At 46.8% G+C, this 25,148-nt stretch overlaps 1 protein-coding gene across 2 annotated transcripts; it reads right to left on the bottom strand.

Moving 5' to 3' along the window:
* Window positions 1–2,052: 2,052 nt before the first annotated feature.
* UNC119 (unc-119 lipid binding chaperone) lies at window positions 2,053–25,148 on the bottom strand. Of its 2 annotated transcripts, none has more exons than XM_068154581.1 (5): window positions 24,963–25,148; window positions 13,118–13,231; window positions 12,106–12,208; window positions 10,037–10,209; window positions 2,053–8,650 (listed from the first exon to the last, which is right to left on the bottom strand). In XM_068154581.1, exons 1-5 carry the CDS (start codon window positions 25,081–25,083, stop codon window positions 8,538–8,540), a joined length of 624 nt encoding a protein of 207 aa, XP_068010682.1. In that variant the 5' UTR covers window positions 25,084–25,148; the 3' UTR covers window positions 2,053–8,537. The 2 variants fall into 2 exon arrangements, with proteins under 2 accessions (XP_068010682.1, XP_068010683.1); XM_068154582.1 differs by lacking the exon at window positions 24,963–25,148 and adding an exon at window positions 24,019–24,091.

Below are 25,148 nucleotides of genomic sequence, written 5' to 3'. Positions count from 1 at the left end.
AGACTGGAGTTATTAGTGCTGATTTTGCTATCTCTTCTGTTCAGGTATTCAGTGAAATCAGCATCTAGTCCTTTCAAGAATTGTGAGAAAATGGCTCTGATGCTTCCAGTTGTTCAGGTGACTCCGAGAGTAAATGTAATCAGGAGAGAACATCTAACCACAGACAACCTGTACAGGCAAACCCAGAAACTGTCCTCTGGTTTAGAAGAGCCTGCAAGAGAACTGATGTCAGCCCTTGGGTGTTATCTTCATTGCAGACTCCCCATGAGTGACACCTGAAACAATGATCGGGTTATGAACCTGTGCACAGCTCATCACCTTATTGCAGAACTCAGTGCAGGTATTTCATGCAGCTCCAAGTAATGGTCCAAAAGTTAAAGCCTGCTCTTACCACACTTCTTCTGCAAGCTCCAGTACACAGTAATTGCTCTGCTGGTTACTGCATTGCTAAAGCATCCCCAGTAATTCTGAGGAATCAAAATGGGTTGCAGCAGGTATGTTCAAACAAACACACCCTACCTCTTTTCCTCTGAGCTGCATGGAGATATTCCCAGGAATATTTGACTAAAATATCAAAACCATCAGATGGAATTACCCTAACACAGCTCCCTTTGGTCTGAGCAGATGTTTCACTTCCAGTCAGTATGGCAGAGCCAGCAGTTCCAGGTGTCACATTCATCTCCAACATGGATTCTCCACAGCACAGCTGGCAGAGGCTTCAGAAGCACAACCTGCTGCATAACTGTCACCAATGGAGCCCTGAAGTTCTGTTAATGTACTTTACATCTGGAGACTTTCCAAGCCCACCTGGGTGCACTCCTGTGCAGGCTACCTTAGGTGATCCTGCTTTGGCAGGGGGGTTGGACCTGATGATCTCTGGAGGTCCCTTCCAACTTCTAATGTACTGTGATCCTCTATTAGATCAGGTTGCCCAGAGTCCTGTCAAGCCTGACCTTGATTATCTCAAAGGATAGGGCCTCAGCTACCTCCCTGAGCAACCTGTTCCAGCGTCCTACTGTCCTCATGGTGAAGAACTTCCTAACATCCAACCTAAATCTACTCTTCTCTCATTTCAAACCACTGTCCCTCATCCTATCCCTGCAGGCCTTTGCAAACAATCCCTCTGCTGCCTTCTTGTAGGCTTCCTTCAGGTACTGGGAGGCTGCTATTTGGTGCCTCCTCTTCTCCAGGCTGAACAACCCCAGCTCCTCCAGCCTGTCCCTGTAGAAGAGATGTTCCACCATCCCCCCCAGTCATTTCCATGGCCCTCCTCTGGACCAGCTCCATCAGGTTCACAGATTGATGAAATGAGAATCAGGGAATCAGCATTTTTCATCTGCTAACAGAAATATTTAAATGAAAGAGACAATCACCCTCATTTCTAGGATCAATAATTTATTTAGTTTTGGTTTGTGGTTTGGTTTTTGTTGGGTTTGGGTTTTTCTTTTTTTACATTTTTGCAGTTTGTTACAGGAGAAGAACCACTTGCTAATGAAAGTGACATGGTTGGAACCGTTTTCCAAGGTAATGGAAAAAGTTAAGCATAGTCCCTAGGATGCACATTTACAACTAAGCTGCCAATATTAAACCATTTTGAGCAAGTGTACTCCCTCTTTAATCCTCGTATCAATTAATTTTACTGCTCTCCTCTTACAGGAAGACTAAATTGTAGCATCTAATTTTCCTTATCCTGAAGTCTCCCTCTTTGCTCTCACTACCGGCCTATCTGCAGGCAAGTCAAACAGGCTGGCTACTGGAGCCAAAGCCACAGAAGTGGAGCTGGTGCCAAGGTTCCTTTTTCTCTTGGCAGCCTCCTCAGTTTCCTACTGTCCCAAAAGGAAACAAAAGACTCTCAGTTTTCTGAAAACCAGATTCTCTGCATGACAGTGCATTGCATTGCCACTGAAGGGGCCACAGTGGATGTTCTTCTAGGAAACGAATCAGGTAGCGAACGAGATACAAAGAATTAGAAATGAACGCGATATAAATGTCTCTGACATTTCCCCAATGGTATCTTAACTAGAAGCCTACTCTCCTTCCACAAAAAATAGATTATTTTTTTCTTTTTTTTTTAATATAAATACATTTTAATACAGACAATCCTGATTCTATGCCCAAAAGAGAAGTCAATGTCACATTCAAACAGGTTTTCTCAGTGTAGCATTAAGACACAAGCAGACGTCACAGTAGGCATTAACACAGTGGTTCTAGGGAGGCAGTGAACTACAGCCCATGGACAGACAACACAAACACACCATGCCACCCGCTTAGCCAGCCTGTCCTGGCGTTTAGAGAACAGCAGAGCTGCAGCTTCAGGCCCAGAGCATCACACTCCTCAAGCAGATTTCCATGGGGAGAAGAAAAAAATGACAGGAAGTGGCGCTGAGGTTTTCGATCCGCTGAGACGTTTGTATCATCCCAGGGCATGCCCACACCAAGGGTATAGGAAGGAACTGCTAACAGAAGCCACCACCCATCTCAAACTCAAGAGAAAAAGCATTTACACTCCCCATGGCCTCAAAGCTCTTGGTTGTCACTAGCTGAAATTAACTCCATTCCTGTCTTGATCCCTCTCCCTCATTTTTGCCCAAAGAGAACATTTACCTCCCCAGTCAGCACATGTAACCCCTCTAGCTTTTGTGCAATACACACAGCTGGAGCTGCTCTCCCACACCCCCCCACAAGGGACAGAAATAATCTCTATAGTTTCATTCCTAACCAGATCTAATTAAAATTGAGCTGTTAGATTTTCTTTTCCAGGTCATGAATAATTAATAGAACATTTTTATAATACTTATTAAGTACAAGAGCTGGATATTAGCATTTTCTAACCTTAAATAGCCTCCAAATAATCTTTGCACAAGTAAGAGTTCCCTTTAATTTTTATCATGGAAATTGGAATTTCTGAGGTTTTTTATGGGTCAACATCAAGCACTACTACTCAATACATTTACACAGTCTGTGTGCTCAAAGTGAAGGACTTTGGGTCTTGGTGGCCTGTAATATTTCACACATGGCCACCACCACCTGGACATGCCACACAACAATACCTTGTGTGACACTCAACTGGAGGACAGAGGTGACCTGCTCAAAACCAAGATGGAGAAAGAGGGCATGAGCAAGAACCATAGAATTGTCAGGGTTGGAAGGGAACCAGGGGGGTTCCAACCCCCCTGCCATGGGCTGGGACACCTCACACTAGAGCAGGTTGCTCAGAGCCACATCCAGCCCAGCCTTAAAAACCTCCAGGGATGAGGCTTCTACCACCTCCCTAGGCAACCTGTTCCAGTCTCTCATCACCCTCATGGTGAAGAACTTCCTCCTAACATCCACTCTGAATCTACCCATTTCTAGTTTTTTTTTTCCATTCCCCCTGGTCCTAACCAACCCTCAACAACCTGAAGAGACTTTCTACAGCTTAAAAACACCCCAAATTCTTCTGAGTCAGGGCGAGTGGATTATCCAGTTACCGCATAAACATCAGAACATGAAGGCTATGTTCAGAAGAAGCAACGTTGGCTTTAGCCACTGATCTGAGAGCAAAGTTTCTAGAACTTAAACCATGCTCACATTTGATGTGTTCCTTTTCAAAATAAATTGTTCTCCTCCTGCCAATAAAGTCTGTGAGTTACTGGAGCACCAGCGTGGCAGTTACCCACTTCTCTTTCAGAAGCCTGACATTTAAAGGAACCCAAGGCTGAGAAAAACTGAAAGAATGTGTTGAGTTACCATTTCCTTGTCTCTCAGAAGAAAAAATTATGTCACTCTTAGCAGTCACAGAGACTTAGTTTCTTTTTTCCAAGATTAATTCCCTCTGTAAAGTACACATCTAATCCTGCCTTATGGCAGGAAACAGCTAGTCGTTATTAGCAGATAATCTGGGGTAGCTTTTAGATGTTTTCTTTTGCTTTCAGAAAGTCAGATCCCGAATTTCCAGACTGGCTCCTTACAACAGAGATGTAGTGCTAATTCAAATGCAGTTGAAAATGAGACCAAATGCAGTTGAAAATGAGACCAAATGCAGTTTAAAATGAGACCAAAGACAAAAACACAAGAGTGAAGTTGGTTTTTTTCCCCAGAGCCATTATTCACTGATGTTGGAGATGAATTTCCAAAGTAAACCAAATACAGATCAATATTAAAATACTAAATATTACCTAGTCAAGGAGACCAGCAAATTGTACAGCACTGAACTCAGGATCTCAGGTAGTGACAGGACTAGGGGGAATGGAATGAAGCTGGAGGTGGGGAGATTCAGGCTAGATGTGAGGAGGAGGTTCTTCACCATGAGAGTGGTGAAGCCCTGGAATGTGTTGTCAAGGGAGGTGGTCGAGGCCCCGTCCCTGGAGGTGTTTAAGCCCAGGCTGGATGAGGCTCTGGCCAGCCTGATCTAGTGTGGGATGTCCCTGCCCATGGCAGGGGGGTTGGAACTAGATGATCCGTGTGGTCCCTTCCAACCCTGAATGAAACTATGAAACTATGAAATTCTTCTGTGAATAATGCTGTTAAGATCTGATTTTCAACTGGTTTCTAATAAGCATTAGCTGTCAATTTAAGGGGGGAAAAAAATAATGTGGGTTTCATTTTATAACCGACCCAAGAGCTCTCAGCTCCTCCTGAGATTGGAATGTGCTGCCCAGGGAGGTGGTGGAGTCACCATCATTGGAGGTGTTTAGGAGGAGACTTGATAGGGTGCTTGGTTGCATGGTTTAGTTGATTAGGTGGTGTTGGATGATAGGTTGGATGCAATGATCTTGAAGATCTCTTCCAACCTGGCTTATTCCATTGTATTCTATTTTGAGATGAAAGCTGTTCAGTGCTGTACACTGCAAGGTCTTTACCATCAAATCTTGCACATGGCTTTAATGCAAACACGGACAGAAGTGGCACCAGAACAGCAGCTATTCTGCAAGAGGGTTTGGGGAAAACACTCTTCCAGTGCTGTTTACATGCAACAATGCAATGTTTCATCACCACACACAGCAGAAAAGGAACGGAACCTCTTCCTTGAGCATGTTTGTAAATACTGTGGATGTAGACGACCTTAAAGAAATGCAAACAATCTGTTCCCTGGTGAAACAGGCAACAGTGGTAACTGCTGCAGTGGAATAGAGAACAAAGCACCTTCCTTAACACTTCCCACAGAAAGCTGTGTCATTTGCCTTGGTTTAACTTGTTCAACTGTGGGGACTTGTAAATGAAACAAAAAACCCTACCATTCCCCAACACCAAAAAATAAAAGCTATAGCTAACATGGGTTGCAATGTATCTTATTGAAAACGTCTGATGTTTATTTCTGGTTTAAAGTATTCCTACTAATAGAAGACCTCAAATTCACCCAGGAAAACATCTCCTATATGCTTTAAACTAAGTTTTCTGTTAGCCTGAAATTACTGCCCACAGAGTGGTTAGCAGTATCCAGGAGACCCACACTGGAGAGCTCATTCTCTACAGTTAACCTCAACCCTACTGTAAAATGCAGTGTCAGAAAATCCATTTAACAACAGACTGTGCTGTGGGGAACAAGGGAAGTTTTCTCCAGGTCCTTTTTCAGAGGGGCATGTCTGCCCCTCAAGTGTCTGTTGATCACAGTAAGATTCTTATGGAATTACTTTTGAAGTCAAAAGGAGGTAGAATTCAAAACAAAACACATTCATGAGCATTTCAGATCGGCTGACAAGGACATGCTGGACAGAGAGGATCCTCAGCGTCATAACTCAAGAGCCTGCACCAAAGCACGAGGAGTGCTCATACCAGAGTATACCCAGATGTCATTTCTGTTTGAAACATACATCATTGTGAAATAGGTGGCTGGCAGTCTCAGGCAAGCACCATTGCTAGGAGGTCTTATGCACAGAAGTGATTATTATGGACAGCAATGGTTATTATGAACAGTAGGTGAGAGTTGGAAGGTACCCCCAAGAAACCTGCAAAGGGTGCTAGCCATAAATACCCTCTCTTCTGTCTTTAAATCATAGAATCCTGTGAACCTAACTACAAGAAGGGCATTGAGGTGCTGGAACACGTCCAGAGAAGAGCAACAAAGCTGGTGTAAGGTCTAAAGCACAAGTCTTGTGCAGAGCAGCTGAGGGAACTGGGGTTGTTTATCCTGGAGAAAAGGAGGGTGAAGGGAGACCTCATTGCTCTCTACAGCTCCCTGAAAGGAGGTTGTAGCAAGATGGGGGTTGGTCTCTTCTCCCAAATAAGAAGCGACAGGATGAGAGGAAATGGCCTCAAGTTGCACCAGGGGAGGTTTAGGTTGAACTTTAGGAAAAATTTCTTAGCCAACAGGATTATCAAGCCTTGGAACAGGCTGCCCAGGGCAATGATGGGAGCCTCCATCCCTGGGAGCGTTAAAAACCCATGCAGACGTGGTGCTGAAGGACGTGGCAGTGTTAGAAACAGGTCCTATTTTCTCCTTCAAAAGCTGGAACAAAATTCCTAAATACTTAAAATGTGCAAAATGTCACTGAGTATCCAGACAGCTCAACAGCTCTGATGGGAGAAAAAAATAAAAGGAAAAGAAAAAATAATAAAAGAGAGGGGGAATTACTTCAACTTTTTGAAACTGTTTTCACCTTTAGTAATTACTGTGCTCTAAAACTCAATGATCAGTAGCTCAAAACATCGTACAAATAACGAAGAAGAAATTCTTTGTTAAGTCCCAAGAAGATTTAAGTCAGCTGTAGGCTAATTGTATGATTTAATATGCTGGAGACAAAAGAAAATAATAAAATAGTGATAAACACAAGTCTCATTGTGACAAGAATGACTACAAGGTACTATTGTGTAAAAGCAGTGAACTTCACGTCCTTTCTTAGCTATCAATCTTAGGCAGGGGGGTAAAGCTCTGTGCTGTAACCTAAGCTCGTTGCATTGTCTTTAGAAAATGAAATCCTCCTCCAGCAGCACAGGAAGCCAAGCCTAGCACAAATGGTAGCACATTTAATAGTGAGCACAGCCCCAAGTGAGAGCACAATGTTGGGGGGGGCGGGGTGTGGATTTTCAACCCCCCCACAACCACCCACCCTGAGCCTAGGCAGAGGGTCACCTTTTGGAACCATTTGTAGTTCTGTTTGACTCGGGCTGTGACCTAGAAAGATGTTCAGCACGACTGACAATGGTTAGTTTACCAAAGTTATTACAATCACACCTATCTGAGGCTAACATACAATGTTCCACTTCAACTCACAGAATTAGACATGGAGACACCAAGTATTTATAGAAATATCTACAAACTGCAACTGCCTTTTGTTTTTCACTTTATTGTTTTGTTTTCTCAAAGTATCAGCAAGCTGACCTCTAGAGTAAGGGTTTCATGACAAGAAGCTGCCCCACCCAGCCCTCTCAGGATTTTGTTTTGCATACACTAGATTGCTCTTTTTTGATATTGCTACTTCTCTGTGCTTCTGTCTTCCTAAGAAGCACACTCTGAGAAACTTGGCCAAAATTGGTCTTCGGCTTCTAGCGGCGTCTGAAGAGAAAGCTTTAAGCTGAGCCTTGAAATCCTACATTATCAGGCTTACTGTTTCACCTCCATTAGTATCTGACATGTAAAGTTTTTAACAAGGGAAAAAAAACAATCCTTCCATTTCAGATGGAAAAGGAAAACTGGAAATTCTACGCTCTCCAGCTGCCCTAGAGAAATGAAAGCCTTGCTCTACAAAGCAGCGTCAAAGCCCTTATGTTAGGATTGAGCAGAGATTAAAGAGAGATGCAAAACACAGAGCATGAACAGGCTGGATGTTAGCTATGTTAAAATGTTAAATACAGCTAAAATCCCTCCACTTATCCTGATTATTCTGCAATCAGTTTGCAAATACTGAAATTAATGGAAAGTTCCTAGACCCTCAAAGCAACTTTGCCTTCATGTGAAATGTAAAAGGACAGTACCAGCTCTGTCCCTGAACCACTCACTGGTCTTCACTGAGAGTTTCAACGTTCCCAAGATTAAACAGAGCATGACATGGAAGGAACAAAACTACAGGATGAGACACTTGTTTAGAGAGCTAATCTAAAGATGAAACTTGCTTTTGTGAAATGTTAGGCTCGACACTTTCAGCTGGATGTACAAGTCAAATTGGCCATGCCTTTGAAGGATTCGCAGAGAGACACAAAGCAAGCTCTGCATTTGCATCCATCCACTCTGGGGGTTTCTCAGACTCTTCTCTCAGAAAGCAATCACGTCCTAAAAGATACTGGAGGGCAAGAACACTGATCCACAGAATTTGGGCAGAATGCTCAGGTCCCACAAGGCTATTTTCAGAGCAGATGCTTGAAGAACTTAGGGAAGTGGTATCCAAAGATCATTTAGCATCGTAGAACCGCTTAAAAGTTCTGAAGAACTGGGTCTGCTTCAGAGCTCAGCAAAGACAAGACTGACAAATTTAGTCATGAAACTCCTACTGTGGCCAGGAGTCCTTGGTTTGGTCCTTCTCCACTCAACATTGTAGGCAACGGAACTGAAGGTGTTGGTATCCCTGACGACTTCAATAGGAAGGGAAGGCCAGCGCAGGTTGGCTGTCCATCCTGTGTGCTTAAGGTCCTCCACTGTAGGAATAATCTGCCTTGTTGTGCATCACCAGCTTGTTGTCTACAAAGTAGAAACTGTCCGACTGTGTCTCGTAGGGGTGGAGGATCATCTCCCGAACTGCAGGGGTGAAAAAGGAAAACAATAATTGATCATTAGAATAACCTTTATTAGAATAAACCAAACCAGGTTGGAAGAGACCTTCAAGATCATCGTGTCCAACCCATCAACCAATCCAACCCACCCAAACAGCTAACCCATGGCACCAAGCACCCCATCAAGTCTCCTTCTGAACACCTTCAATGACGGTGACTCCACCACCTCCCCAGGCAGCACATTCCAATGGGCAATCACTCTTTCTGTATAGAACTTCTTCCTAACAGCCAACCTGAACCTCCCCTGGTGCAGCCTGAGACTGTGTCCTCTTGTTCTGGTACTGGGTGCCTGGGAGAAGAGACCATCATCCGCCTGTCTACAACCTCCCTTCAGGTAGTTGTAGAGAGTGATAAGGTCTCCCCTGAGCCTCCTCTTCTCCAGGCTAAGCAACCCCAGCTCCCTCAACCTCTCCTCATAGGGCTTGTGTTCCAAACCCCTCACCAACTTTGTTGCTCTTAAATGTCACAGAGAAGCCCCTGCTGGGGCAGCACTCTGCCCTGAGCTTCCGTTACCTTTAACAGCATTGCTCAGACAGCAGCAAACTCTGAAGAGGAAGAAAGCTAAAACAGGAACCTGCCCAAACCATTTGTTGACTCAAACATAATAAAGCAGAAAAGCATAAAAATAACACAAAGCACTCAAACATAATCCAGACAGAAGGCACCACACAAAGTGTAGGTGTAGTGCCCCACCTAAGCTCAAAACAGCAGCACATTAGAGTTTGGGGGCTGGCTTGGTTTGGTTTAAGAAAAAAGTCATAAACAAGTGAACTCCAGAGAAATTTGTTCTGGCATGACAGTGAGTGCAGAGCAGTGCAGCACTGCATGTTCCACAGCCTGCAGAATCAGTGCTGACATAGGTGATTAGGGGTCGTGGAGAATAGAAGATCACTCAGATTTAGTGCTCATGCTGCTGTGTCTTGGGAGAGAGGAGAGAAAATAAAAGTTATATCTGTACTAAAACTGAAAGCTTCCAGGCTATCAATAGAGCACATCAAACATTAAAATAGAACATAACATTTAAGTCATCCATTTACTCAATGGCTTTTAATCCTGGTGGGTTGGCGGGGGGGGGTGGGGGGGTGGGTTGTTTTATAACACAATTATCTTTTGCTCCCCAAGACCGCAGCTTCCCTTTTATGGGTTCAGGAAAAAAATAAAGCAATTGCTTAGTAGGTGACAAGAGACATGCTACTAGAAAATTAAATCTGTATTACCACAAACAGAAAACTTCCTGGAAGGATTCTACCCTCCCCAACTTTCTACAGACAGCGTTTAAGAAAGGGCTTTCTCAAAACCCTTTAGATTGACATCACCGTGTGGTAACCCCATAAGCAAAGAGAGAGCTTACTGAGATCCTCAGAGAGCTGGGGAAACTCATAGATGTGCTCACAAGTGTTTTTACTGCTGGGGATGCAGAACCCAAATTCAAAATCAAAACTCTTCAGCAACTGATCCCGGAAATAGTGCCTCTCGATCATGCGGAAGTTATTGATGGGCTTGTCCCCTACTGTGAATTCCACCCTGGAAAAGAAGGAGAAGACTGAAATGAGCTTTCTTCCTCAAACAAGATTTGCAGCCATTCCTGAAAGAGAGCTCGGCTGACAAAAGAAGGCACACCACGCCAAGCAATGGTACTGAGCAAGTTATCATTGCCTCTTTCTCCAAGCGTGCTACAGGGACGCAGCTTAGCATCACAACTCATAGATCATACCTTACTTTGATTCTTTTTACCTAAAAAGAAGAGACATGCAAGACAACTTTGCAACCTTCAACTCTTCACTGAAGGAAAGATCCTCCTGTATTGGATAAGCACTTCACTAGATCACTCACTGCACCTTCCTTGTCGTATGGGATTTTCACTCAAGTTCTTTTAATTCTTCTGGTGGGTAGTAAAACAAAGGCAGAACTACAGAAAGTGGTCCCTCTTCTACAGAAAGTGGTCCCTCTTCTACAGAAAGTGGTCCCTCAGTGGTCCCTCTTCTACAGAAAGTGGTCCCTCTTCTACAGAAAACAGTCCCTCTTCTGTTCCTTCTTTGTAAGTGGTAAAGAGGAACAAATTTCAACCATCACTGTATTCAAGTTTCTCTTACGTAAATAAAGGTTGGTATTAGCTACATACAACATAAGTAAGCCAGAAAGACACAGTTATTAGTTTGGCTCAAACCAAAAGTTGGGTATTTACCATTTTAACCAAATAGCAGCCAGGGAGGTGCTTATTGATGCTTCAACTTCTCTTCCAAAACCAAATGATCCACACCTCTAAACCTGGCAGGAAGCAGCACCATGCAGCCTTGCTCTGCATGTGTTCTCTGACAAGGAATTTTCATTCTTTTGCATCATAACCAAATGTTGAATTTTAATCAAGCTCTCCAAAATACCTTTTTTTTTTCTCCCCTCCTTCTTCTTTTTTCTTTTAAACAAAGCCACTGTCCATCAGTTTTTGGGAAGGACACACTTACTGCTGAAGGGCTCTATCAAACTGCACTCCAAACTAACGATTTCTATCCACCTGAAACAAAGAGGTTTGTGATGGAAACTACAGCTGCTGCTCCATTATACTATTATGGACTTAACGACATCATAGCAACAGGCATAAAGCTCTTGATTAGATCTACTAATTTAAACTTCAGACAATGTAAAGGAAAACAAAGGTAACAAAGAATCTGACACAACACGACCCAATATCCTGCTAAAATCTCCAGTGAGGACAAAGCAGCCCACCAGCCTGCTCTTTGGAGGGCAAGAAGAGAAAACACAAGCTGAAAATTGCACCTCCTGATGCATGTTGTTTAACTGCAGAGAAATCTGAAGTTAGGAGCAATAATCAGTTAACAGTAATAATGTAGTTAGTAGTAATTACTATTAACTTTGACTAAAGAAACAATACATTCTGTCACCTGCATTCCAGTAGCAATACCTTTGGCCTAAAGTTTTACAGGAAGATACTTTAGGTGTCACGTTTTGGTGTGGTTTACCAGAGATAGACAAGTCAAAGTCCATTCTGGTGCATAAAGTGCCAAACATGACTTCACCAGCTCACACACATCTATGGATTGATGTTTTCTGGGGGGAATGCAATGTGGAAAGCTGCAGAGAAATCTTCCAAAGCTGGTAGAGCCTCTCACAAACAAACTATAATGTGCAGAAAATAGCTGGGATACCTGGATATTCTGTACACCTTATTTCGTCCCTTTTAGCATTAATCTCTTCAGCTCCATCCCTATTCCTGAGGTAAATAAACAAGATGAAGGGATGGAGAAAGTAAAGCATCCAGCAAAGATGTTTGGTGATCCTCAGAACAGCAAAATATTCTAAGTCAACTTCCTGACAGGATCAGCAAGCAAAAGACATTGTTTTAATAAGATTTCAGTTGTTTCCTGTGCTAGGAAAAGTAGCCCAGGAGCAGCCTCTACTTACGTGGCTCCCACTTGCCGGAGTCTAAGAAAAGCTGGAGTAAACTGGTAACGTACAAACCGCCCGGCGTTGGGGTCAATGTCCTTCTTGTCATTGTGTTCACGTTCTGGAAAAGTGCAAAGCACAAAGCAAGGTCCTGTCACAGCCATCTGAGAAACAGAAACCCTGTGGAAATACTTGCAGCTGTACAGTATGGAGGCTGAGAAGCCAGGAAAGCATTCTGAGAACACCTCGAGATGTGCTTACTCTCTTCCTAGACTCTCTAAGGCATTCACTGCTGGTCACTCAGAGACAGAGTACTGCAAGATGGCAGTACTCTGCCACCTGTGGTTTGATACACTCCCCATCTTCTGAGGTGACTTACTGCTCACACCTCTGATTCAGGATGGCAGCATGACTCTGAACAAGCCATTTCGCCCAGCATGTTTGAGCTGCTAGCAATAGGCTACAGAAAACTTCCTCTCACCTGCAGTGAGGTGGGGAAGATTTATCTGCTTGATCAGGAGGAGAACAGTTGCCCTGGGTTTTTATTAGCACTGGCAACAGGTAACACTTGATGGTTACATGTGAAGAGCTCCAAAACAGCAAATGTTTCAGTTTGCCCAATTTGCACAACTGTCAAAGTCTCTCCTTTTAGGAAATCCAATTCTCCTGACTCCTGAGTGAAAGATGTTAGACTAACAGTTCAAGTATGTATGGGGGGACTCCTAGCTGATGAACAGCCAAGGAACAAACACACAGTGATCTCCTCCTCCTCTGCTTCTGTTTACAACATCCATCTGTCCTTTCTCGTCGCAGATGGCAGTCGTAAGAACACAGCAGTAAGGAGTTCTGTTCCCTGTCCTGCTACAGAGGACACCTGAACATTCTTTCTGCTGGGCCTCCAGCCCTCTTGCAGTTGACAGCATCTGCAACTGGGGGGAAATGTATTGAATGAAAGGAGTGGGGAAGGCAAAAGCAAGCAGATGCAGGCATTTGTTTGTTCATGACCAGAGCATTTTGTGTGTGCACTCACCTGAAGCTGCTGGTTTGGTGATTTCAAACAAGACTGTGCCAGATTCCATGTCCCGGATTTTGAACCTGGTGAAGTCTATCTTGTAAACATTTTCCTCTGGAGTGCACAAATAATCTGCAGAGGAAAGCAAACTTGAATGAAAGCTGCCCAGAATTACCAGGAATTTTGAGCTATCCTTTGGAGGCCATGAGCAGCAGTAAAAGCAGCCCAAATGCATCTCCACTGGGTTTGATCCAAAACTGCTATCTATGAAGACAGCCTCGGTTCTGAATGCTTACGGCACCCTGCTTGGGCAGGACAGGGAAAAGACTTCTCTCCCCCAGCACTGGGAGGTCATCACCTTTTCCCAACCCTGTGCCAGCATCTTCTGCAGCCATTTCCCTTCAGGGTATTGAGAATAGTCAGCACCTCCACCAAATCCTGCCCTTTTCAGTGTAAGAGGCTTTGCCTGTTTTAAAAACTGCCCTCTGGCAGAACGCGAATGCTAAGCAGCTTTGGGAGCACTAAGCCAACTGCACGTAACTGGAACAGGAGTGTCCTCCCTGTGCCACCTCCCCTGTCTCCAGCTCTCCAACAAAGGATGGCCTCTTCCCAACACTGATGATTGTCCCATACAAGGATTGTTTGCTTGTTTTTAACTCAGTGCTGAAGATGGTGTTGAAGCCTTTCCCTGTGTTAGGAAACCAGTCTGGGAAGAGAGCCTTTCCCTGCTCCCACCAGAGTTGGCATCTTTGGGGAAAAGTGACTGTTTCAGCCTTGCTGTGCCCTCAGACAGCTTCCTGCCTTGGGCACCAAGCTCCTCTCTGGGAAAGGGCAATGGCACTTCACTTGACTGCACACACAAGCATGGATTGAGAGCAGCTCCAGTAACTTACTTTATGCTGACAAACCTAACTAAATGGTGTATGAGTGCATGCTGGGCTAGCTTTTGAACTGTGCATGGTGTAGGAGACTTGTTTTGGAGGCTCTGTGGAGAAAGTAGTATTTTAACATTCTAATTCTAAGCCCTTTCTCAGCTGCTAATTCCTGTCATTAGGCTGAACTAATAATTTATTGCTGTCTGCTTTCCTGTTTCTAAAATTCAAATGCATCCATCCACCTAAGGCTTATTCACTGACTATGAAAACAAGTTACTGTGTACTCCAAGACCACACCTGCCCATTAAAACCCCTACTCCAGTACCAGTATAACAGCTCTGGTACCTACATATAGCTGGGGGTTATGGCTCATGGGCAGTGGTTTGCACATCCCATAGTTAAGGAGTTAATAAAAGATTGCTGTGGTGTAGTTAGAGAACATCCCAAACACCATGCATTGCAACTACCAGACAGCAAGACCCTCGTGCTGGAGTCTGTAATGACAGAGGAGGACAACAAAGCTGGTGAATAGTCTAGAGCACAAGTCTGAGGAGCAGCAGAAGGAACTGGGATTGTTTAACCTGGAGAAAAGGAGGCTGAGGGGAGACCTTCTTGCTCTCTACAACTACCTGAAGGGAGGTTGTAGTGAGGTGAGGGTTAGTCTCCCAAGTAACTAGCGATAGAGCAAGAGGAAACAGCCTCAAGTTGCACCAGGGGAGATTTAGGTTGGATATTGGGGAAAAAATTACTGGATGGTGAGGCATTGAAACAGGCTGCCCAGGGAGGAGGTGGAAGTCACCATCCCTGGAAGTGTTCAAAAAGTGTTTAGACATGGCACAGGAAGGCTGGGGAGGGACTTCTCAGGATGTCAGGTAGTGATAGGACTAGGGGGAATGGAATGAAGCTGGAGGTGGGGAGATTCAGGCTGGATGTGAGGAGGAAGTTCTTCACCATGAGAGTGGTGAAGCCCTGCAATGGGCTGTCCAGGGAGGTGGTCGAGGCCCCGTCCCTGGAGGTGTTTAAGCCCAGGCTGGATGAGGCTCTGGCCAGGCTGATCTAGTGTGAGGTGTCCCTGCCCATGGCAGGGGGGCTGGAACTAGACGATCCTTGTGGTTCCTTCCAACCCTGACTGATACTATGATACTATGCTTTAGTGGGCATGGTGGTGTTAGGTTGAGGGTTGGACTTCATGATCTTAGAGGTCTTTTCCAACCTTAATGATTCTGTGATTGTATTCTATGAAATCAGGTGTTTCTATAGCAAGAGACAAAGCTGGCTGGAGTCAGCAATGTGGAAGGTTGCTGCTAGGTGCAGCTGAGCACAAACTAGACACCTGCACTGACCTAGAAGTCCTTTACTCTTTGCAAATCTCCTTAACGTGGAGAAGTGTCCAAATGTTCAATGTGTTAAACATGCTCTCTGTAGGGTTCTGCTGCTCTCCATCACCACCACCGTATGGTGAATGCTCAAAGGAATGGGCTTTAAGAGAGAGGACCATGTTCAAAGCATCTCTGGCACTCAGCAGAGAGGTTTCCCTTCCCTACCCACACAGCACAAAGCAAAAACACCACCAGTACCCACATTAACAGCAAGAACAAGACAAAAGCTCAACCTTTTTACTACCATAAAAAATAGCCTAAAAACTGCACAAAATCTTCTTTTCTGTCTCTAGCAGTAGCCAAGGAGATGAGACAGAAAATTAAACCAAGCCCTGGCCTTAAGCCTCACCATTTAGTAATTCTCAGGTACATGTCCTACAATTACACAATGATTTTAGGTTCTAGCACAACAGCCAGTCCAAATTCTTAACCCATCCCACAAGTTCCTGGCTCCAAGCAGCCCCATGCAAAACAGACTGACAAAAGCAGGAGCAGCTTCCCACAGCTCCAGCTTCTCCTTCCTCAGCCCGTGGCTGTGCTTGGACCCTTCACACCCTGCTCTCCACGAAGGCAAGAGGCCGTACCAGCACAGCCTGGTGGTCGCCTGGGAGCTGGGGACACCTTCCCCAGAGCACGCAGGCAAAGTCTGAAGCCGGGTTTCTCTGCAAGTTAATTATTAAGTGTTTTTCCTCCTGCAGAATTCCTGCCCATGCAGCACCATGGCAACAGCTTTATCCCCCTCCTTGGCAGCAGCGTTGCTGCAGTAACGGTGTCCATGACTCATCTGGAGGAGAAGAGAGCCAAGCAGAGCCACCAAAGAGGAGTAAACCCCAGGCAGAATCCCCATCAGGCTCATTGAGATTTTTCACCTCTGCACTATATTTTCCAACTCTTTTCGGACCGAAAATATTTTCAATCTTTTTTGAATTAAAAGGGGGAGGAAAAAAACATCATTGAAACCCAAAAAATGCCAGTAGCTAAGTGGATGACATCTGGGAAGATTAGCTGCCAGAGCACTGCTGCAATCAAGTGGTTTTTCTTCCTCTGGCAGTGCCCAGTCTCCTAGCAGGAAAAAGAAAGGAGGCACACATATTCCTCTCAGCCTGCATCACATTTGCTTGCTGCAATTCCTGTTCAAAAATCAATCAAAGCAGCCACATGCTGGGTTTTTTTTCCCCCCCCCATACATAACAGAAGCCTGCAGCTACGCTGGCAGGTCTTATTGGGAATGGGCTGCTTGCAATTGGCAGAGACTTGTGTGCTTAGCTGAGCACTGTCAGGTTTGCTAATCTCATCCTAGACACACTTATTTTTAAATGACTGAAGGGCCCAGTTGCCCACACGGCCGTGACGCACTCAAATGTATCATCTGCTTTCGTTAGCCCAAGTCACCACCACCACCATTTGGGGAAGGGAGGCAGCGTTCACGTCCACTTCAGTTACAGGATCACAGGCTGACAGGATACTAGGGGTTGGAAGGGACCTCTGAAGATCATCAAGTCCACCCCCCCCTGTCAGAGCAGGACCATAGAATCCAGCACAGGTTGCACAGGAACACATCTAGAGGGGTCTTGAAAGTCTCCAGAGAAGGAGGCTCCACAACCTCTCTGGGCAGCCTGCTCCAGTGCTCTGTAACTCTCACAGTGAAGAAGTTCCTCCTTGTGTTATATCCATTGCCCTTTGTCCTATCCCAGGGTGCAAGTGAGCAGAGCCTGTCCCCTTCCTCCTGACCCCCAGCTCTCAGATATTTATAAACATTTGTTAAACCCCCTCTCAATCTTCTCTTCTCCAGACTAAAAAGCCCCAAGGCTCTCAGCCTCTCCTCACAAGGCAGAGCTCCAGTCCCTTCATCATCCTTGTAGCCCTCCCTTGGCCTTACTCCAGCAGATCTCTGTCCTTCCTGAACTGGGAAGCCCAGAACTGGATGCTGTATTCCAGGTGAGGTCTCACCAGGGCAGAGTAGAGGGGGAGAAGAACCTCCCTCAATCTGCTGGAAGACATAAGACAGCTCAAGCCTCTGTTGGGTGAAGTGGCTCATTAGAAGAAAGGTAGGCTTGGTCTCTCAGGATAAAAAGTCTTCTCATTTGCTCAGCTTCCCCTGAAGCAGGTTGCTGTCGTTTCCCTGTTAATAACCAAATAATAGTGATCAGAACTCCTCTGATTCAGGGCTGGCAGAGAGCACACTCTGAGCAAGGGATGGACACATCAGCACTGCCTTGGGAAACCCACAGATGGGCTTTTGGCCAGAAGTATCTACATTAAACAGAGCACAAACAATTCACAGGAAAGAAGCATTTCCTACTCCTTCCAAAGCCCAGAGAATTGCCCTATCCCAGACCACCATGCCCAAACTCCTCCCAGCAAGAGCTCAACTACCGGGTTGAATCTGTTCTCAAAGCAAAAAGCCAACTCCTGCAACTTGCCCAGACCTGGTGTTGGCAGCTACTGCTCACTCACAATTTTCCTTCCGGTGCCTCTGCAGCTTCCTTCCCTGCATCATGTCCAAAGATCTGCAGCTCGCCACTACTAGAGACATTTACTTTCTTTTTCATGGTTTTGAAGAGTCTAGAAGCACAACTCGCAACACTGTGGTGCTGTCAGGAAGCAGCAGAGGTGATGGACTTCCTGAGTCAGCCACAATGGAGTCCTTCATGAATTGGCCTATTGCCTCTGTATGAAAAAGCAATTAAAAAAGAAACCCAAAGAGCAATCTGTGGCAAGGCACTCAGGAAGAGGCCTCTAGTGTTGTTACCAGGAACTGTGGATGCTCATTCCCCATTTACAGTTCTGAGGTGGTACCTCCGCTGTCCAATCCAGAGAAGAACCAGTTCTCACTCAGGTAACTTTCTTCCCCTCCCTAGAACAACCAAGATTGCAAAAGAAACCAGCAAAACAGCTCAGACAATGCCAGCAAGCACTGCCTATTCTCCTGTGAGCAATGGTACACTGTGAACCCAGGTGCATGTTTCCAGCCATGTATTTTAGCAAGCTGGCATTACAGAGGAGCACAAAAGGTGAGGGCTAGTACATTGCTGGATAGCACAAGAAGAAAGCTAATGAAGGCACTTTCTCCTCCTGCCCTCTTCCTGTTGTTTCAGCTATCCAAAGGATGAGATTAGGTGTTTGATCCTCATCACAGGAAGCTAGAAGTCGATCCTGTATTTTCACGTTTCCTTTGCAACCACTCCACCAAGCACTTCTTCCTGTGCTCCTATCAAGAGCCTCTCTCCTTCTCTGCAAGCAGGAGAAAGCACGTGGCCCCTCTCACAGACTCTACAGATATTTCCATGGTGCTTATCAGAGCATCTAAACTCAGATTGGGCAGCTCCTATTTTAAGGCTTTAATAGTCTGCAGAGGAAAGCAAAGTGTATCTGAGGCAAGAAAACACCCAAATCTGGGTAGGAAAATGAGCATCAGTCAGGAGGATGCTGTACAAGAAACTGATGCAGCAGCAGTGGTTTGTAACAGGGACATCTCTCCTTAACAGAGGCAATAATCTGGGGAGTGAGAAGGCTGCTGGAGCTATGCAGGCCTATTTCTAAACACGCATTAGCCAGCAAGGTCAGAAGCTATTTTGAAGACAACTCCCAAGACATAAGCCAGGTACAACACTAAGACAACTGCAGAGGAATTGCTAGGAACTGGAGATTAGGAGATTATCAGATTGAAGAGTCTCAGGAGGAAGCAAGCAAAAATAGCATGAACCCCTGAAGATCCATAGTGCTGACGCAGGACAGAGTACAAGACCTGGAGGGGAAGGCAGGGCAGGGTTCAGGTATTGATATGCCTGCTTAGACAGACGGGGTCCAATTAAAGAACTAAACCATTTCCCCTGCCCTTTAACTTAGCAGTTCAAGTTGTGTAAAGAAAAGAGCAGAGAAACAAGCTAAGCCAGCCAGGACATGCTCCATTTCTAAAGCCATGGGTTGGATAAGCAAAGCCAGTGGAGACCAATGGGTAGGGGGACACCTGCAGCCCTCAGCACAGTGGCAGGGTACTGGCCCTTCACTACAAAAAGGACATTGAGTTGCTGGAGCACATCCAGAGAAGCACAATGAAGCTGGTGAAGGGTCTATAGAGCAAGTCTTCTGAGGAGCAGCTGAGGGAACCAGGGTTGCTTAGTCTGGTGAAGAGAAGTCTGAGGAGAGACCTTCTTGCTCACTATAACTTCCTGAAAAGAGAGTATAGTGAGGTGAGGGTCAGTCTCTTCTCCCTAGTATGTAGTGATAGAACAAGAAGAAATGGCCTGAAATTGTAACTGGAGAGGTTTAAGTTGGATATTTGGGAAAAAATTCTCTACTGAACAGGTGGTCAGGGATTGGAACAGGCTGCCCAGGGAAGCGGTGGAGTCAGCATCCCTGGAGGTGTTCAAAAACGATTGAATATGGCGCTTCAGGACATAGTTTCATGGCCACAGTGGCATTAGGTCGATGGTTGGACGCAATGATCATAGAGGTCTTTTCCAACAAAAACAATTCCATGATTCTACTGAGAATGTCCTGTCCTAGAGGAAAGACCTCACACCAGGAGGATCTGATGAGAGCTCTTCTGCAGCGTCATATTCAGTGATCACCACTGTGAATGAAGCAGAGGCATGCAGCCTAGCAGTCACCGAGCTGGGGCAGACACAAAGGTGCCCATAGCCTGTACAACATGTGCCCACCTGGCAGTCTGCCTTGCCACACTGCACACCAAGTCCCATCACACAGCTCACCAGGTTCTGCTTTTTGGGGCAGCCTGCTTGTCTTTAATATTGTGTTAGCTAGAGCTTTCCAGACTTCCCTCTCTCACAATTCATTTGATCACAGCCCTCCAGGCCTTGTTAAGGAAGGATGGAGCTGCTCTTCCCTCATCCCTAAGGCATCCAAACACTCTTTCCCGCCCCCCTTGTTCATGCTGTTTGCACTCTTAAGTCTGAAACTATGTGCACAACATGAACCAAGTCAGTTGCCTTTGCTCTTACACAGGACTAAGCCAAAGCAATCAGGCTCTGGCCAAATCCCCAGGCTGACTCCTCCAGCTTTCTTCTTACCTTTGCCATTTCCATCAGGAACAGCAGAAGGAGGAACCCCCCCAGCTGCCAGACCAACACTCTGAGCTACACACACACCATGTGTGCTGCCCTAGAAATGTGAACAGCCCATATTGTACTGTGAGACCACTAAAAAACAAACCCTTCATCTACAAACACTATGAGCTGTGCTTTCTCACAAAGCCTTGAGAAGGTTCATAATGTGCATGGTGAGGAAAACATGGTGAGAGCAGCTTGACACAGCTCCGCAGCAAGATCTCTGCATATCCGCACACCACAGCCCTGGACAACTCTAAACAGTGACTCCTTAACCTCCTCATAAACACCCCCAGCTAATCAGAGCTCCTAATACAAGACATTTTCCCAACTGCTTGAGGAAGGAAAGGACAGTCATGGTCCAGGAGTGGCTTGGAAGGTTGATTTGGGCACTACAGGGAACCTGGTATGAAAGTCATCCAGGAAGGGTCTGTCCTGATCGACCCATTGAGGCAGCCCTCTGCCAAGCTGGCCTTTAGATAAAGCTGCTAAAAGAAGTCTCAGAAATCCTCAATGACAGCTTGGGGAAGAGATTAGTTTCAGAAATGATTAAGTCTGTGCTCCTTATTTCTAGGTTTTGTTTTGTAATTGTCTCCAAGTATGTAATCGATTGTTTAACCCTTTGGGTTTGCCAAGATAAAATCAGCTTTAGAATAAACCTCACTGATAGCAGCTTTGATTTAGTAGTCCAGACAAACTGTACAGGCACCTGGAGCTACAGCAGGCAGGCTAGTCTTAGAAGCTGAAGCTTGCCTTTCATTCCATATCTGTTGGAAGCCTGGCACCGCTGCACATGGCAAGAGGGGTGGCGTTACAGGGGGTGCAGCATCATCTTTCTGCTGAGCACTGATGAGTCTAACCCCAAAGAGGGAGGAAAAGAATAAAGCTGTGCTTGAATTAACCTTGCCCTGCAGCTAACGTGGGGGTCATGCAGCATGAGCCAGCAAAGCTGTGAGATGCAGCATGGTCAAAGACAGGAGGGACAGTGCCTGGGGACAAAAGGCCTCAGGTCCTCAGATGGCTCCAAAAGGCAGGACATGGCATTCACAGACACCAACACCCCAATAACTGCAGATGGACTCCTCCAATCCTCTGGCTGCTTGAGTAATTAATTGCAATTTGAACTGAGCTCTGCCCCACTCCTTTGCTAATCCAAAGTTAATCATGTCCTAAGGTTTTTCCTCTTTTTTGTAACTGCACTCATGTGAGCAAGTGACAAATCTTGCTAATTGCAATGAAAATGGTTCATGCACCTTACACCAAATGCAGCTGGAGCCCAGCCAAAAGGCCCAGACAGAGGTACTTAAAAGTCATAGAGATGTGGTGTTGAGTAACATGATTTAGCATCAGACTTAGTAGAGTTGGATAATGGCTGGACTCGATGATCTTAAAGATCTTTTCCAACCAAACAATTCCATGATATTCCAGGACAGCACCCCAGATCCATCAGACTGGATCCCAGTGCCCAAAAATATTATGGCCCTAGAGCTGCTAGAGAATTTCACATTGAAAGGACACAGCAAATGCAGGACAGTTTGCACAACTCACACTTTAAGCTTATTAGAAGCACATTAAAAGCAGAGCCCAGCTGGCTCTCCTGGCTGGTTACAGACAGGGTTTCTCTAGGTTAGCACTAAGTGTGCTTTTGCCACAGAGCCACATCCTGTATCTCCACCCTCCCAGCCTGAGCTGTTTCACATTTGCTCATTTATCAGCTGTACCTGTTGAAAGAGCAAAGCCCAGCTGTGCTTCCTGATGCAAAAGCAAGGGTTTTTTCCTAGCCCCCAGTGCCAGAGCGGGGCTAAGAGCCTGCTTGCATGCTGCCTGCTCAACAGGGAGCAACCACAAGCAGCAGTTTGGTTCCAAAGGCAAGCAGGTTTGCCCAGTGTATCAGGAAGCATCGAGGAGTTCCACCGCAGGCAGAGCAAGCATAAAATGACAAGATCCAAAAGTTCCAAAAGAGCATCTGCAGGATCAGCACACCTCAGGCAAATGCAGGGCAGCAAGGTGTGACACAGTGCCCTGATACCACAGGCAGCTGTGCCAAGGAGTCCCTTCTGTAACTGGATCCATACTGGACTCCATCAAGTAGCCAGGATTCTACCTCTTCCTACACAAGCAGAAACACACAGGCTACTCAAGGTGTAAGCAATTCTCAAACACACATTCCTGCAGTACCAAGCTCTCTTCTAACATGGTTCATCCTGGGCTTTGTCTGCTGAAGCAACATTAAAATGTGCCTAGGTCTCTGATCAGCTCACAGCTTAATAGCAATCTCTCAACAGTGTGAGCTACCATGTTACTGGCCCATGAGTTTGGATAAAGGTAGATCATGCTCCATCTGGAACAACAAAGGACATCCAGGCCAGGAAGACCTTTCTGCTGCAACCCTGCTACCAACTCACCCTGTAGCTTCAAACCATCTGGAGCACCAAAACTTCAGGCATCAAAAGACAGAACTGCTGAAGCAAGGCATCGTGTCTGCCCCAACTCAGCATCTTCAAGGGAAAGGTTGGGGCTGGGGCCGAACTTCTCTCCCACAGCCTGGTCCTTCCCCCTCCCTGCAGCACCCTCTGCTCAGATCAGACAACTGGAACACTTTCACAGTGGTATTTTTGGCAATCTGTTTTTAGGAGCTTGCTGTGGCACGTGGAAATGAGAAAAGGCCACAGAATGTCCCAAATAATCATTAGATGTTGAGGATCAGAAAAATATTCCTGTATCTTTCCTCTCTGTGCTAAACTCACCAGCTGCAAAACCAAGCTTGATAAGGAGTGCTGCAACACATTCCTTGGTCATAAAATACAATATGCCCAATGTGGATGTATTGCATACCTGTATCCCTAAACACACACTGAGGATTTCAGGTGCAGAGCACATTTGCTAGCTCCCACATAGCCAGCAGGACATGCAAGCAGTTCCCAAGTGCAGACATTACCCACAGCTCATCACAGGACCAGATTCTTGTTTGGCCTGACCCATCCACACCTCCTGTGCTATCCTCATACCAGCAAGTCTCATAGCAGAAGAGCAAAGCATTTTCATGCATTTCACATCTTCCCTGTGCTCCAGAGCACACTGCCCCATGGTTGGAAGAAGCAGGTGACAACCAGCTGTCCCAGCCTGGCCCTGAAGCCAGGGTGACCAGCTCAGCCTTCCCTGTGCCTTGGGAATGCAGGTGGCTACCAAGAGCCATGCACCATCCACAGGTCTGCATGCCCTGGGAGCAAGGGTGGCCAGGTGCCTGCAGCCCCTCCAGACAGCACTGCCACAGGCAGGGACACACAGGCTACCGTGCAGCACGTACATGAAGCGTTTCATGGAGCCATCGCTTGGATTCACCATCTAACTGCTGCTCCTCAAGCCTCCTGGCAGCACACTTCGGTGCCTGCTGCACAGCTCTCCTTGCTACGGGCAGATTTCTGGGCCTGGGCAGCGAATCACTCTGATGCAGCCTAGCAGAGCATCTCTGCTTGGAAAAGGGGACCCAAGGACACCCCAGCCACAGCAGCCCCTCTGCCAGAGAGGAGCCTGCATAACCCCTTCCTGAGGACAAACACCCAGTCCCCCCAGGGCTCTCCTCCCAGCCTGCTCACCACGCAGAAGCCCAGAGGGCTGCCAGCGCACACCGACGCTCACAGCCGCATCCTTCCTCTCCAGGGCTCGTCACGCCGCACAGCCCCAGCCTGTGACACAAACCCTGCTCCAACGCCACATTGCAGAGCGCTCTGAGGCGAAGAGGAGCACGTCTGGACACCCAGGCCAGCACCCTCCTCCTTCTTCCCACCCCCCTCAGAAGTCTTCTTCCCTTGCTCAACCTGCTGCCTGCAGAGAGATGACCCAAAGGACCCAGGACATATAAAAAGGCTTTTTTTGGTGGGCAGCAGGGCAGACAACCCTTGGGCATTGCCGGCATATACCCTGTCCCAACCTGGCATGCTACAACCCCGACAGGTCCAAGACATCTGTCTAGCCCCAGATGAGCTGCTCTGCCGAGCACAACAGACCTTCCAGCTGCATGCTCCCGCACCTGATGTCCCCTGAGGATGCTCAGCAGTGCAATATTTAGGAAGGCGAAATTGCAGGGAGGGTTTTCAGGATGGGGCTGCAGTGAAGCCCTCCTAAAGTTGCTGGCCACAGATCCAGCCTAGCCCCCAGCCCCACGGCTATAGGGTCAGTTTAGCTCAGCCCTGCACACAGGGGCACAGACACAGGAGGGTGGCATCCTGCCGGGAGCGGGGGGGGGTGGTGGGGGACTGCTCCACAGCTCGTGCATCCCTGGGGTTAGGGGGAAGCATCCCCAGACCTGAGCTTCAGGTCTTGCCATCCCCTGCGGTGCCTGGATAGCACCCAGACCCCAGAGGTAGCACCGAGGAGGATCCTGTCCCCTGAGGTAGCATCCCCAAACCAGTTCCCTCCTCTGCTCGCCAGTCCCAAGGAGGATGTGTTCCCCATCTCCTACTACCGCCGCAAGCCGGTCCTGGATCCCCCCGCTCCGCGCCCCACCGAGTCCCGGGGCAGCTCCCTCCCCAGTACGCACCGCTGGTGACCCGCTGCAGCCCCAGCACATCGTCGGGCCCGATGAGCGCCTTCCGGCCCAGCTCCTCCTCGGTACGAGCTGCCGCCGCCGCCCCGGCTCCGCCGCTCTTCTTCACCTTCATGGCCCCGCCGCCGCCGCTGCTGCCGCCGGTGTGAGCGGCCCTGGCCCCGCTGTGCTCCGCCACCA

This window comes from Melanerpes formicivorus, unplaced genomic scaffold (assembly GCF_026170545.1).
Source record: "Melanerpes formicivorus ecotype bairdi unplaced genomic scaffold, bMelFor1.0.p_v2 SCAF_29, whole genome shotgun sequence".
Taxonomy (NCBI): Eukaryota; Metazoa; Chordata; class Aves; order Piciformes; family Picidae; genus Melanerpes; species Melanerpes formicivorus.
Note: the sequence above shows the minus strand (reverse complement) of the source record. Positions and strands in the feature narration are given on the sequence as shown.